Source organism: Corvus brachyrhynchos, unplaced genomic scaffold (genome assembly GCF_000691975.1).
Source record: "Corvus brachyrhynchos isolate BGI_N302 unplaced genomic scaffold, ASM69197v1 scaffold481, whole genome shotgun sequence".
Lineage (NCBI taxonomy): Eukaryota > Metazoa > Chordata > Aves > Passeriformes > Corvidae > Corvus > Corvus brachyrhynchos.
Window position 1 is genome coordinate 3,947 of NW_008236261.1, and position 13,364 is coordinate 17,310.

Sequence of the window (13,364 nt, forward strand, 5' to 3'; positions counted from 1 at the left end):
TGCATGTTCACCCAGCTCCGACCCCGGGCTCGGTGCTGCTTTTCTCGATCGTGGCTTTTGAGACCGATATTTTGGTTGCATAATAAATGTTATTTCTTTATAAATTTTGATTGGGCAATTCTGTTTATCTTAGTTATAACTCTTCTCTAAGTGATCTTAAGTTTCCAACAAAGTGTATTTTGTCCCCCCCAAAGAACAGCTCCAGCCTCACGCTGGGTAGAGCCACTGCCACAGCCCGTTCCCGCGGCACCCCCCACGCCAGGCCTGGGAGCAGATGGGTAAACTTCTAACAAGCGCTGTCGGTATCCCAGAACAAAACCACACATCGAAGTCCTTCGGAGCCCAAGAGACCGACCGTGTTACACAAGAGATTCAAACACAGAAGAACTCTGTCCTTTGCCGTCGTTCCTTTGTATTTAATCCCCGGCACAACGTTTGCATAAAATGCTGAGGCAACGTGACTGACTGACACATGGACAAGACGGGCACAGCTGGACGTTGCTGAACACGACATGCACTTAAGGCGTCTAACACTATGTAAAGCAGCATCGTTTGTCTCCACAGCAGAAATACACCAGTTCTGGTACAGAGATACTGGAGGAAAGCACAGACCAGCTAAAGTACTTTGTATGCCACTCATCAGGACGGCATTAAATGCAACTGGTACTACAGTAGAACAAACACATGGGAAGTTAGGCTGATGGGCTGACTTGTCTGTGCCATTTCTCAGCAATCATCCCACAGAACCAAAGCTAGCTGCCCAGCCACCTGGATAAAACTAAATTACAGATTACATCATTTATAAGATGCATTGATTTCTAGTAGGGTAGACATTAAAAAGAGGCATTTTGGTCCTTGCTATGGCTTACTACTGTGGATTCAGCTGTGACAGTGGAAAATTGAAAGTTATTATATACACTGAATTAAATGAAGTAAATCAAGTTATTTTGTCATCTCTAGAGTAGAGTACTGTGGGAAGGCCTCTACTTTTCATTAAGGAAGATGCTTCCTCATTTTCAGCAGAAAAGGTCACTATAAACTGCACCATGAATTCTGTATGTGTTGTGTCCCAGCTGTTTACTCAGCTCATGTCTGACGCTTTCCTCCCTCTCAGACTGCCAGTGACCAAGCCTACCTTGGGACGTGAAAATAAAGCTGTGGGGTTTTTTCTCATTTGTGCATCAGTGTTAATAATAAAACTTAACATCTGGAATTTAGCAATTCTTGAAGTGACATCTGAGCTAGGAGCTAATCTAAAGCAGCATCCTACAGGTAGCTGGCACAGGCTCCAGTGCACTAAGGAGATAAGAAGCAGTACAGCATGTTTTGGTCAGCAGAGGAAACAGTTTGTCATCCAGGATATCCATGGGGACACTCCCTCCACCTGAACACCCGTCATACAAGACCAGGTACCCTTTGGAGCTGCATTAGAGCACCACCTGTACATTATATAGCCCCATATATGTGGGGGCTATAGGTGGTGTACTATAAAAATAGTTGCCTTTTCAGGCCTGCTTTTTCCCAAGATATGCTGAGATTCTCCATCTCTCACCAACAGAGTAGTAGCAGAACATGCTCAACACCTGGGAGAAAGATGGCCTTTGCTCTCTTCAGAGGTTTAACGTGAGTGAGTTCCCTGCCCAGACTGGTGTGCACAGCTCCTGTCAAATGTGAGCATTTGGCAAATGCCAGGCAGTGCAGCCTAAGGCTCCATGGGCTTCGCAGGCTGAAACCTGCTGTCAGGTGTGTGGTTAATTGTCAAAGCCCTAGGAAAACCTGTGTGCTGCACTACAGCAGCAAGGCAGCTGTTCATAGGGTAGTACTTCAGCTATTTCAGAGCCAGTGAGGAGTCCTTTCTTTGGAGATGGCTAGAAGGATATAATTTCCCTCCTTAGTAAGGCTGGTTTATGATGTGTGTGTCCAAACTGCAATCCCTCAGGAGCCATAGTAGTAATTAGTGCATTTTAGATACTTTCAGGATGATCCAAAACACCTTCCTCTGCACAATAAGGACACAATTATGAACTCCAGTTAGTCTAACATGAGCCAAAAAAGGCAGTGTGTGATTCCCAAGGGTATCTTTGGGCATTGCTGATGATTTCATGGTTTCACAGCTGTTTTGCAGTTTGCCCATCAGCAGCTAATGGCTAAATTCCCATTTCAGTGTAATTCCATGATGCTGCAGCAAAACCTGTAACTCAGCTGTGACTTCAGCTGATCCCTCTCCAGGGACCTTCACCTTCTGTAAGTGTTACATACGTTTAACTAATACTTGCAGCCATGAATATTATATACATAAAATGGAAGCTTTTAAAATACAATCTCAGCACGCCAAAAATAGATTTCATCAAGTTTCTGCCCTGCAATATCCATCTTTTGTTTACAATGTACATATGTATTTATATATATAGGAACACGAAAATACCATATATAAATATTTACTTTAAATCCCTCTAAGTACATCCAATGACATCAGTGGAGCAGTTGCTTGGGTCCACCCATTCCGGATGTGGTTTCTCAGGGGTTTTTTTAAGCTGCGGAGATGAATAGCTCAGTACATTAAAGCAGGACAGTGTGGGCTATTTGTACCACCTGCAGACCACTCAGCCCCTGCCCATCTGTGTCTGTGCATAGCACATGCATTCCTGCTTACTGTATTTAGTTTTACAGAGCAAATATTTCTGTAGCACAAGAGCAGTATTTTACAGAGTGGAATGGAGCTAACATACAAAAGTAAACTCAACTGAAGTCTGCAGTGCCAAAAAAAAAGTCTAATTGCTCTATGGTGCTTATCATTGCTCTGCAAGTTAGAAACAATGGTCCCAGGCTTGAGAAAATCAAGCTTTAGATTGGTACTTTCTGTCAGTGTTTTCACTGTTTTCAAGGTTTAAGAGCCTTGGATTCAGCTACATAGCTGTCCTCTCCAAAACACTACAAAATTAAATCTTGGGCACAGTCTCAGAAGAGAGTTCTCTGTCTCGCACAGTCCAACAGTCCATTACCCAGTGAGGCTGCTGATCACAGTAGATGGCTGTCAGATAAGGGCTCTAGGGACCACGTTTGCCTACACACCCCTCTCCTGAGAATTCTGTACAAACTCTCGGTTCCTGTGGTCCTGTCCTGAACTGAAACAGATCTCACAAACAGAAATTTGCCAGTCTATATAGAGCAACTGGCTGATAGCTATTTCCTGCTTTTGGATCATAAAGTGCTCTTGTTTTAATTAGTTACTATTTAGCAGGGAACTCTAAGGAAAGGTACACGTTTCCTTCCTCTTCCCACTACTGAACTTCCCCAAGAGTTAAACATGAGATTCATCTAGATCGACATCCGTCTCCCCGAGCTCCACATGTGTGAAGCTGAAGTGAGTGGCCAGCAAAGGATTTTCCATCCCGTTGTCCTCACTGATGTGCAGGACAGTGTCCCCATGCTGCAGCAAGCTGGTGGTCTCGAGGCCAGTGTAGTCCTCGGTGTCAGAGAGCTGGGTGGGTGGGGTGCTCTGTGCTGTTGTTGGCCAGGACTCCAAGCCCTCCTCTTTTTCCTTCTCCTTCTCAGCAGAGAGTGCCTCGCTCTGCAGTTGAGGAGAGCTGGTGGTCAGGCTCAGAGAAAGCAGGAGGGAGAGGGGCAAAAAAAGGAAAGGAAGGTCTATAAAGTATTTTCTCATTCAGATACACATTTTACCATAAAGAACTAGGCACTTTCAGATTATAAATACCTTAAAATTATACCTTAACAATTATATATTTTTGCTGGTGAATCAAATTTACAACAATGATCAGAAAGGTTATCTGATTTGAGTCATTAACACTTTCTCATTTCATCTTTTTTAGCGTATGTCTTCAAACTGAGTGTAGGCTTAGATTAGATATTAGGAAAAAATTCTTTACTGTGAGGATAGTGAGGCACTAGAAAAGCTTTCCCAGAGAAGCTATGGATGCCCCATCCCTGGAAGTGTTCAAGGCCAGGCTGGATGGGGCTTGGAGCAACCTGGTCTAGTGGAAGGTGTCCCTGCACATGGCAGGGGGTGGAATGAGTCCAAACCTTTCTGTGATTCATTCTATGATTCTGAAGTCAGAGATCATTCATTTGTTCATTTGGCAAAGGACATAACCTCAAAACACAATGGATATCTGGGCATATAAAAGTGATCTCAATGTCACTGATGTGTTAAATGGATGACTGGGATTGTCCCTGCACCACCCTCGGTGGGGTCCAACACAGAAAAATGTTGGACAAGCAGTTTCTTTCACAATGTGATGCTTTTGCTAAAACAGTCCTGAGGCTTTGATGGATTCCTTCCTTAAGGAGGCATCTCTCAGGAGCAAGCTGTGAAAACCTGTTAAGGACAGCTTGCCTTGGTGATTAGGTCCAGAAGGACACTGTATGAAATGGAAAGATGGAAAGGGAAGATGCAGAAAATATATTTTCAAATTAAGAATTGTTGCACAGATCTGGAAGGGAATGGCTTTACAGAAGCAGGGGGCTGGACAGCAAACAGCCTAAAAAACAGACACACAGGAGGGTTTGCTGTCTTCACTCTCCTGCCAGCTTTCATTACAGTGCTGTAATGAATCTGGTGCTTCCCCGTGCCTGGGATGGAGCAGTGGAGGAACACAGGCTACAAACCCACCAGTCACGTTACCTGGCTGTGGAGATCAGCTACAACGGTGGCAGGTGAGGAAGTCAGCACAGGTTTGCTGAGGGGCTCCTGCTGGCTGGTGGCCTGGGGGCTGCTGCGGCTGCAGCCCGGCTGCTGTACCGGCAGGTCCACAGCACAGGTTGGGGGTGCCTCAGGCTGGACTTCCGTGAATGTCACCGACCGCTTCTGCTCCACTGAGGGTACAAAGCCCAGAAAACTGAGGGTTAAAATTTGGGGAAAAAACACAAGAAAAGAAGAGAGACAATCCCTGGAGTTTTTACAACTAAGACAGGATTCATCCAATTTTTATGTAAGCTGTCTAATTGGCATCTAATCTAAAAGCCTTTTACCTTGGGCTTCCACTACAGCCACAGCAAGACTCTGGGATCACCTGAAGTCTAGCCAGCACACCTATCCTTGTCATGGTTTGGTGAGAAAAATACCACCCATAACATCTATCCATTCCAGAAGAATACACTGAGTTGAATCCCATGTGAGTTAGGCACTTCTGCCCTCAAATAAAAAAGAAAAACTGGCATGCAAAAAGATAGAATTGCCCAAGGTTTTGCAGAACATCTGAGAAAAGAAAGTGCAGCAGATAGCCCCTCATTCCTGCAGACTAAGTCCACTAGCCAGGAGTAACAGAAGAGCACAGAGTAAAGACAGACTAAAATCCTAACAGTAAAACTGATATTCCTGTTCCTGCTCTTAATTATTTTTGGCTAACTTTTATGTTTCAAACATCTCCAACAGTGCTGTTGCCCCAGCATAGTCCTGCTGAGCAGTTAGAAACCCAGGAAGTTCACAAGTAACCTTTGCTCTTCCAGATGTTTCCTCCAAAGCTCACTCCAAATGGTACAGAATACAGCCACCTGCTCAGCTTGGCAGTGCTGACTCCTGGAAACATACAGCACAGACTGAAGCAGTCCTACATTCATTTCCATATACAATCCTTAAAGCTCTGCACTGCTAAGCTTATGATGGGACATTTTCTTCTTTCTACTACTCTCAATAGCATCTTTCAAACTTGCACATCTGGAGGTTTTGGGTAAGGCATCCTGACTAGAGGAAACCCATCCCCTAAATTCTCCACAACTCCTGGAAACAAAGTAATTCATTGTCCATATCCTGTTTGACCTTGAAAACTTCTGGAGAAACCATCAAAGTGTTTTGAGGGGGTGGATTTCTGATAGGATATCCAGGTACTAGGAAAAAGTATAGAGCTCCCGGAATTTCACTTTAATATAAGCTAGTAACAACCTGCTATTCCTTTAAGCTAAAACCACAGCCTTTTCTACTTTCCAGTGTGGAGCGCTGGTTTCGGAAATGCAGCATTGCCCTACCACAAGGTTTTGGCTTTGGCTGGATGCTCCGTCGCGTGGTTGAAAGTCGAGCTCCGTGACGGCTCCGAGGTTCAGTTTGAGTTTTCTGACGTGACAGCAGCGGTCGTCGAAGCTAAACATTGGAAGAGAGAGTTAGGTTAATGTACGTTCACATATTGCACAACTTCTTCTCTGAAAGGAGAACAGATCATCACTGTCTGTACCTCTAGATGTCCATTCACTCTACTTTTAGCAGATACGTGTTTTAAGGTTTCCATGGATCAGACATCTCCTTCATATGAACCTCTGGGCTTTGTGCCTTTTCAGTTTCAACACTGAATGTAATGCAGTGCAGGTTGCATAACCATCATTTAATAATAAGAAAAAAGCCTGCAGAGGACAAGATTGAGGAATTTAAAACAAAGGGTACCTCCTCTCTTAGGGATTTGTCTGGCTTCACAGCTATGATTTGTGCTATGGTTCCTGCTAAGTCAAGGGACTGCACTAGTATAGCAAAAATTAGGTAGAAGGGACACATCACATCCACATACCGTGTGCAAACAGCCACATACGAGAAAAGCCAAACCAAATCACACAGCAAGAGAGAAGTTTTGTTTACTGCCTGTGTCCTCACCTGCCGTAGGCCTCTCTTCCGCCCCAGGGGCTGCTGCAGAAGGAGGTTCTGTTGTCCTGGCTCACTCTGCACACTTCCCACCCTGTTAGATGTTGACAGCATTAGGCCAAGCACAGAAGCACACTGCATAACTAGTACGTTTCCTGGCAATTGGGACTAAAATAAATAAATAAATAATAGATCGACCAACCACTAATGGCACAGTCACTTCAAAGAGCAGCACTATCTTTGAAGGACGGGAGGAGACATGTCTGTTGGGTTGTGGCTTCCAGGGCTTAGGAAAGGGTGGGAGGTGGAGTCATGGCATTCAGGACTTGGCCACACACAGGTAGCATCCTGTTGCTGCCTGCTCTGAGCTTCCCCTCCCCCTCCCAAAGATACGTGCTCCTGCATGTGCTCTGAGCTCCTTTGTTCTAAGCGCGGGGAAAACCAAATGTAACTCAAGCTCTTTAGCAGTGTCTGATTGGCCGGTCACCCCGGGTCTGCCCCCAGTCCTCCCCTTTCCCCTTCTCCTAATAAAAGAGATGGTCGAGGGAGGCCCCGCCCTCTCTTGGCTGTAAAATTGTTTTTCTTCCCAAATAAGACTCCATGGCCTCATCACAATTTTGTCATCTGGTTTTAATTTCAATTTAAGTCAACCAACAAAAAACAAACACAAAGTGACAAAGGATCCATTCACATAATGGATGCATGAGTTATGTGAACAAAGCCCCACACTCAACACTTGCAGCCTTAAGTATTTTTGTGGCTAACAAACAAAAGAGACAAGTAAATGAAAATTAGAGGTAGATAGATAGCTAGATAGATAGATAAACACAGCTTTTTGGTTTTTAATATATTGGCACAAAATATCTGAAAACCTGCAGTAGAAGAAACTTTAGCAATAAAACATACTCCGCTATGTACCACCTCATACTACCATTCAACTGACCATTCAATCTACTTAATATAGAAATACCATCCTCCCCTCATTTTTATCAAAGCACTGTATTACTCTGAACACTGGACATTTAGCAGTCATAAAACAGCTAACAAAAGAGACAAGTAAATGAAAATTAGAGGTAGATAGACAGATAGATCGCTAGATAGCTAGATAGCTAGATAAATACAGCTTTTTGGTTTTTAATATATTGGCACAAAATATCTGAAAACCTGCAGTAGAAGAAACTTTAGCAATAAAACATACTCTACTATGTACCACCTCATACTACCATTCAACTGACCATTCAATCTACTTAATATAGAAATACCATCCTCCCCTCATTTTTATCAAAGCACTGTATTACTCTGAACACTGGACATTTAGCAGTCATAAAACATTTTAGCTGAACAAACTGTGTCTGAGAGACTTACGACTACAATAGTCACTAACATTTAAGACAGACTTTTTTAAACTCAGGCAGCTGCTTTTTTAGGCCAGACTGGAATCCACTGAGCAACATGTCCTATTTAAGCAACTTCCAGCTATATCTCGCATACACACTGTTGAAGATTCAGTATTGCAATCCATTTTGTCTTTGGTTTGCATTAATCTAAAGGAAAACAACATTCTTTTTCTAGATACTTCTCTTGGAGTTCCCTGGAGTTTGTCAGTACCACCAACAGAATGAAGGTTAATCACCTGACCACACAGGGGTGGAAGAAGAAGACAAACCTAGGAACATGGTCAGACAAGACATGGAGGATGTCTGTGGAGAGGCTTAAAAAGCTCTGTCTCCTGAGCAGCTCATTCTTCACTTTGGCAGAAGTTACCGATTGTTCTTAGAAGGTTTGGCGGAACAGAACATGGAGAGTTTCCTGCTCTGCTTTGGGGCTCTTGGAGTTTAGGATTTTTGCTTTTGTTTCTTTCTCTCATGGAATTTTGTCCCATCTGTCGCTAAGAAACCATAAGGACCGATACTTAGGAGAGACAAAAGTTTCCACTAGAAAGGTGCGGCTGGCCACTCTCTTAACTGGGGGTTTCTCTTGGAGGGGCAGAGATACCATGAGAATTGGGCTGGGGGAAAAGGGGCTAGGCACAGCTCCTTGCTTTCTTGCTCTCTAGGCTTCAGAGGAGGACGGCCGAGCTGCTGCTAGTGGGGGTGGGGGGAGGCGGCGGGGATTCGCTGCTGCTGCCAGAGCCCAGCCCTGTCCTGTTTTCTCCTACCCCGGGTAAGCCTTTGCTCGTGAGAGCAGCCATTTAACTGGGACCTTATTGGAACACTGTCTCACTGGAAAGGACCCTTGCCATCTGCTCAGGTGCCTCAGGGGAAGACCGGGACCCTGACCCCCCTCCCCCTTCCCGGAGGGCACGTCTTCCCAGCTGCCTGTGGCAGCTGCTGTGGAGGAGCCCAGCTGCCACTGCCCAGCTCTGCTGCTTTCTGCCACTGCCTCGGGCTTTTTTTGCTGCACTGTAACACACCCCCCCTGCCTGCTGGGACACCCCATGGCCCCTGCTACACCTGCAGAGTGTCTGCTACCTCTTGCTTGCTACTCCGGGTGAGCCTGCCCTGCTATTCCAACCACTGCTCCAAGGTTCCTGCTGCAGCCCATGTTTGCCATCCAACCTGTCCGCCATCACCACGTGACAGGAGATGCAGCCGAGCCCGCGCCACAGCGCCCCCTGCAGGCGCGGGGGAACCATTGCACCCCCGCCGCCCGGCCGGGAGCCACCAGCGCCCCTGCCGGCTGTCCCCATTATAATTTGGAGGGAAGGGGGTCGTATTCTCCATTCCAAAGGAGGTTCCCGCCTCCCTTGGCAGACACCTGTCTTTCAAACCAAGACAGGGGCCAAGTTTGGTTACCTGATCTGAAAGTCTTATTCCTTCCTCCTGTTCATTTAAGCTAAAGCCAGACTTTGCACTGAACCATATCCATGTTTCTGTCACTTCTGCAGGGGAGACAGTGGGCAACTTCAAGAAGAGAGACATCTTGGGACCCTGAAGCTCTTTATCTTTTGATTGACAGACTACAGCCTAATAATGCTGGGCATGCCCTCAGCAATTTCACCACAGCTGCACTGCCTTGGAAAAAGAGAAAAAGCTTCAGCAAGCTCAAAGCCAGAACAAGATATATTTGAGTCCCTTTCTTCCTCAGACAGGTCTTCCAAATGAAATCACCAGTCCCTGGAACATATATGCCAGCTTTTCCATAGGATATTGACATGCTTTACATACCATGCATCCTAAACACCACACAAACACCTGCCTAGGGATAAGCAGAGACCTCAGAGTTACCTCCAAGTTAGTAAGACTATGTTCTTGACCCAGACATTGACTGCAGCACATATGACTGGTAAGTCCAAAAGCATCACATCATTCCTTATTAAAGCAAAGAGACTGCACTTAAATTAGTCTTTATATTTGTGATCCAGACTACCTGAAGTTACAGCTTGGAGAATTTCCTTAATCTTCTTCTTCTAGGATTACATAAAAACTTATTCTTCTGAATTTCCAGAAGTTTTTACAGTGGCTACCAATGTGTGAATGAAGTAGGAATTAGCTGGAGAAGTTCTTGGGAAAAAAATTCTACTAGAGTAGCTTTGAGAATACTGTTACGACTTCTGAGGAAGGAAAGGTAACTCTTAGTTCTGTGAGTAAGGAGACATTAATGTCTGCAGCAGAAAGACTGCAATTATATTCAGTACAAAACTGTTTACAGTGCTGAAACAAACTCACTTCACATGTGATATGAAAACACTTGAAAAATTCATTAGATAAAGGGTATACATGGACTGCGTGAGGGCACATAGGCTATACACGAGGTAAAAACTATTCCCGTGCACTGAAGACAAACAGTAGGTGAGCAAAAAAAGGCTGGACTTCGTGTCTTCCTGTTGGAGTCTGGGACTATGTTCTTGACCCAGACATTGACTACAGCACCTATGACTGGTAAGTCCAAAAGCATCACATCATTCCTTATTAAAGCAAAGAGACTGCACTTAAATTAGTCTTTATATTTGTGATCCAGACAACCTGAAGTTACAGCTTGAAGAATTTCCTTAATCTTCTGCTTCTAGGATTACATAAAACTTATTCTTCTGAATTTCCAGAAGTTTTTACAGTGGTTACCAATGTGTGAATGAAGTAGGAATTAGCTGGAGAAGTTCTTGGGAAAAAAAAATTCTACTAGAGTAGCTTTGAGAACACTGTTACGATTTCTGAGGAAGGAAAGGTAACTCTTAGTTCTGTGAGTAAGGAGACATTAATGTCTGCAGCAGAAAGACTGCAATTATATTCAGTACAAAACTGTTTACAGTGCTGAAACAAACTCACTTCACATGTGATATGAAAACACTTGAAAAATTCATTAGATAAAGGGTATACATGGACTGCGTGAGGGCACATAGGCTATACACGAGGTAAAAACTATTCCCGTGCACTGAAGACAAACAGTAGGTGAGCAAAAAAAGGCTGGACTTCGTGTCTTCCTGGTTGGAGTCTGGGATTTTCAGCCTGGCTTAATAACATAAGTGAAATGAATTAAGTGAGCTGGTGGACGTTTACTTCCAGTACTGAATCATTACACAAACTGGTATAATCTGGGATGATCTTACAAGCTGAAATTGCAGATACCTATTGCAGGGAAATGGTGGACCTGAGAGCAGCTGTGTTTTGCAGAGCTGCCTGTGCACAACACAGTCCTGCTGTGGCTGTCTTTTTGCTCTGTATCCCCACATTTTGAAGAAGGAAAGCAAGAGAGAGAGAATCATAAAGACCACAAATTTCAGACAAGTGACTGAATTTTCAGATACAAGCTTTCTCTTCATGAGGGTTTGTGAGGGGTTTTTTTCACATCAAAGAACAGAACTACCAATCTTGTTTCTGTGAAAACGAGCATGGCAGGCAGAGGGTTGGCTCTGTGCAGCCTGCCCTCCCTCCTTTTCTGTCTCTCCTTGTTTACCAGACCTGACCAGGAATATACTGTTTTTCTGATAGCCTGCGGGACCCAGCCAAGGAACACTGAATCAGATGCCATTTCAGCTGACAGTACATTTCCTCCCCATGGCAATGTGAAATGTGATCTATAAGAGTAGTTTTTCTAAAGGACATAATCTAGATTTATTTGGGAATAAGAAACAAGATTTTTTTCCTGCCCAACTCTCTCTGTCGCTCCCTGAGTATCTCTGTCAGGGATTTATTTGCACAATAATGTTACTCCCATTATGTAGGGCAGAGGTGAGCCAAAGATCAAACCAACCCAAGTTTATGGATGCATGTTACCAGTGCTACAAGGAATGACAGTGCAGTCACACAGTGGGGGCCAAAACAAACTTTGTTGGGTTGGCAAGTAAAATAAGTAATGCTCAGGAATTAAAACCAAACCACGCAGCCAAAAAAACCCCAAAAAAGATAAAGAAGAAAGACTGACGCCTGTCCTTAAGACATGTGCCCACTCCTTGAAAAGGATAATAAACCTCAGCAGAACTGATTCCCAAGTACATCTGCTCACCCATTTGCTCTGTACCCTAGAGCAGGGTGGAGGATAGTGTCCTGGTGGAATTAAAACCAAACCACGCAGCCAAAAAAACCCCAAAAAAGATAAAGAAGAAAGAAGAAAACAAAACAGAGACAAAGGAAGCAACGAGTTTAAATGTCTATTATAAAGATGCACATGAGCAGTGTATATGGTAGAGCATATACACTTTGTGTCCCTAGACATATGAATGAGATGGTTGGTGGACAAAGGCAGCAGAAAATGGGTTAAATATATTGTATTTCCAGACACATCCCAGCCCAGTTAGCATTAAACCTGCTAGAATTAAAAGAAAACCAAATCACGCAGCCAAAAAAAACCCCCAAAAAGGTAATGAAGAAAGAAGAAAACAAAACAGAGACAAAGGAAGCAACGAGTTTAAATGTCTATTATAAAGATGTACATGCTTGCCACACCATCATGGTACAGCATATACACTTTGTGTCCCTAGACATATGAATGAGATGGTTGGTGGACAAAGGCAGCAGGAAATGGGTTAAATATATTGTATTTCCAGACACATCCCAGCCCAGTTAGCATTAAACCTGCTGCTGCAATTGCCCTGGCAATATGGATTCAATCTGATTTTTCCTATTAGGAACCATTAAGCTAGGATAGGCACAAACATTACAGGGAAATGTGTTTGTGCAATAGATTTCCATTACAATGGTTTCACCTTCTTCCTTTCTGATTTGGGAAAATATCCTGTCCTCTCAGATTATAACCACAACAGATCATGATGCTCCTCAGCCCTGTACTCCAAGCTGTCTGAGCACTTCAGTGCTCTCCCCTTCCTGCCTTCCCTGCTTTTTTTCAAGGCTGGGTCTAATTGCTATAGAACAATCATTGACTTAGGTGTCTCATAGTGCTCAGCCTCACCACTGTAATTAGGAGTGGCTAACCCCCACTTAACAAGATCAAAACATTTCAGAATCAACACTGATGTAACTGAGTATCAGGACATTACCTCAGGACCTTCCCCTTTGTCCTCTTCCTCAACTGTAGTGAGTTTTTAGTGCTGCTAAAGGGACAACATGGAAGTTCTTTGGTTGAATGATTTTTCTTCAGCTCTTTAGCCCAGATGACCATGCAATCTTACATTGTCACAAAACCAGGTAACAATCCCCCTGCCTCTGCCAAGAAGCTGGTGTCTTTTCCTAACTGATCAGAGACTGGTCTGCCAGAGAAGGGTTCACACACATGAAGGACACCATGTTGCATGGAATGAGCTCAGTGATAGCACCGACAATAAACTCCTTTTGTCAACTGAAGAGAGTGAACAAATGAACACAGCAGCCTGTCCCCATCCCAACAA

General features: G+C 44.1%; 1 protein-coding gene across 1 annotated transcript in view; it reads right to left on the reverse strand.

Moving 5' to 3' along the window:
• Positions 1 to 392: 392 nt before the first annotated feature.
• The window catches only part of UNC80 (unc-80 homolog, NALCN activator), a 140,158-nt gene continuing 127,186 nt past the window's right edge, over positions 393 to 13,364 (reverse strand). The window contains 4 exon segments of the mRNA XM_017746990.1: positions 393 to 3,571; positions 4,643 to 4,833; positions 5,983 to 6,094; positions 6,596 to 6,677. Of these exon segments, the coding sequence (XP_017602479.1) occupies positions 3,302 to 3,571; positions 4,643 to 4,833; positions 5,983 to 6,094; positions 6,596 to 6,677 (655 nt within the window). The 3' untranslated portion in view covers positions 393 to 3,301.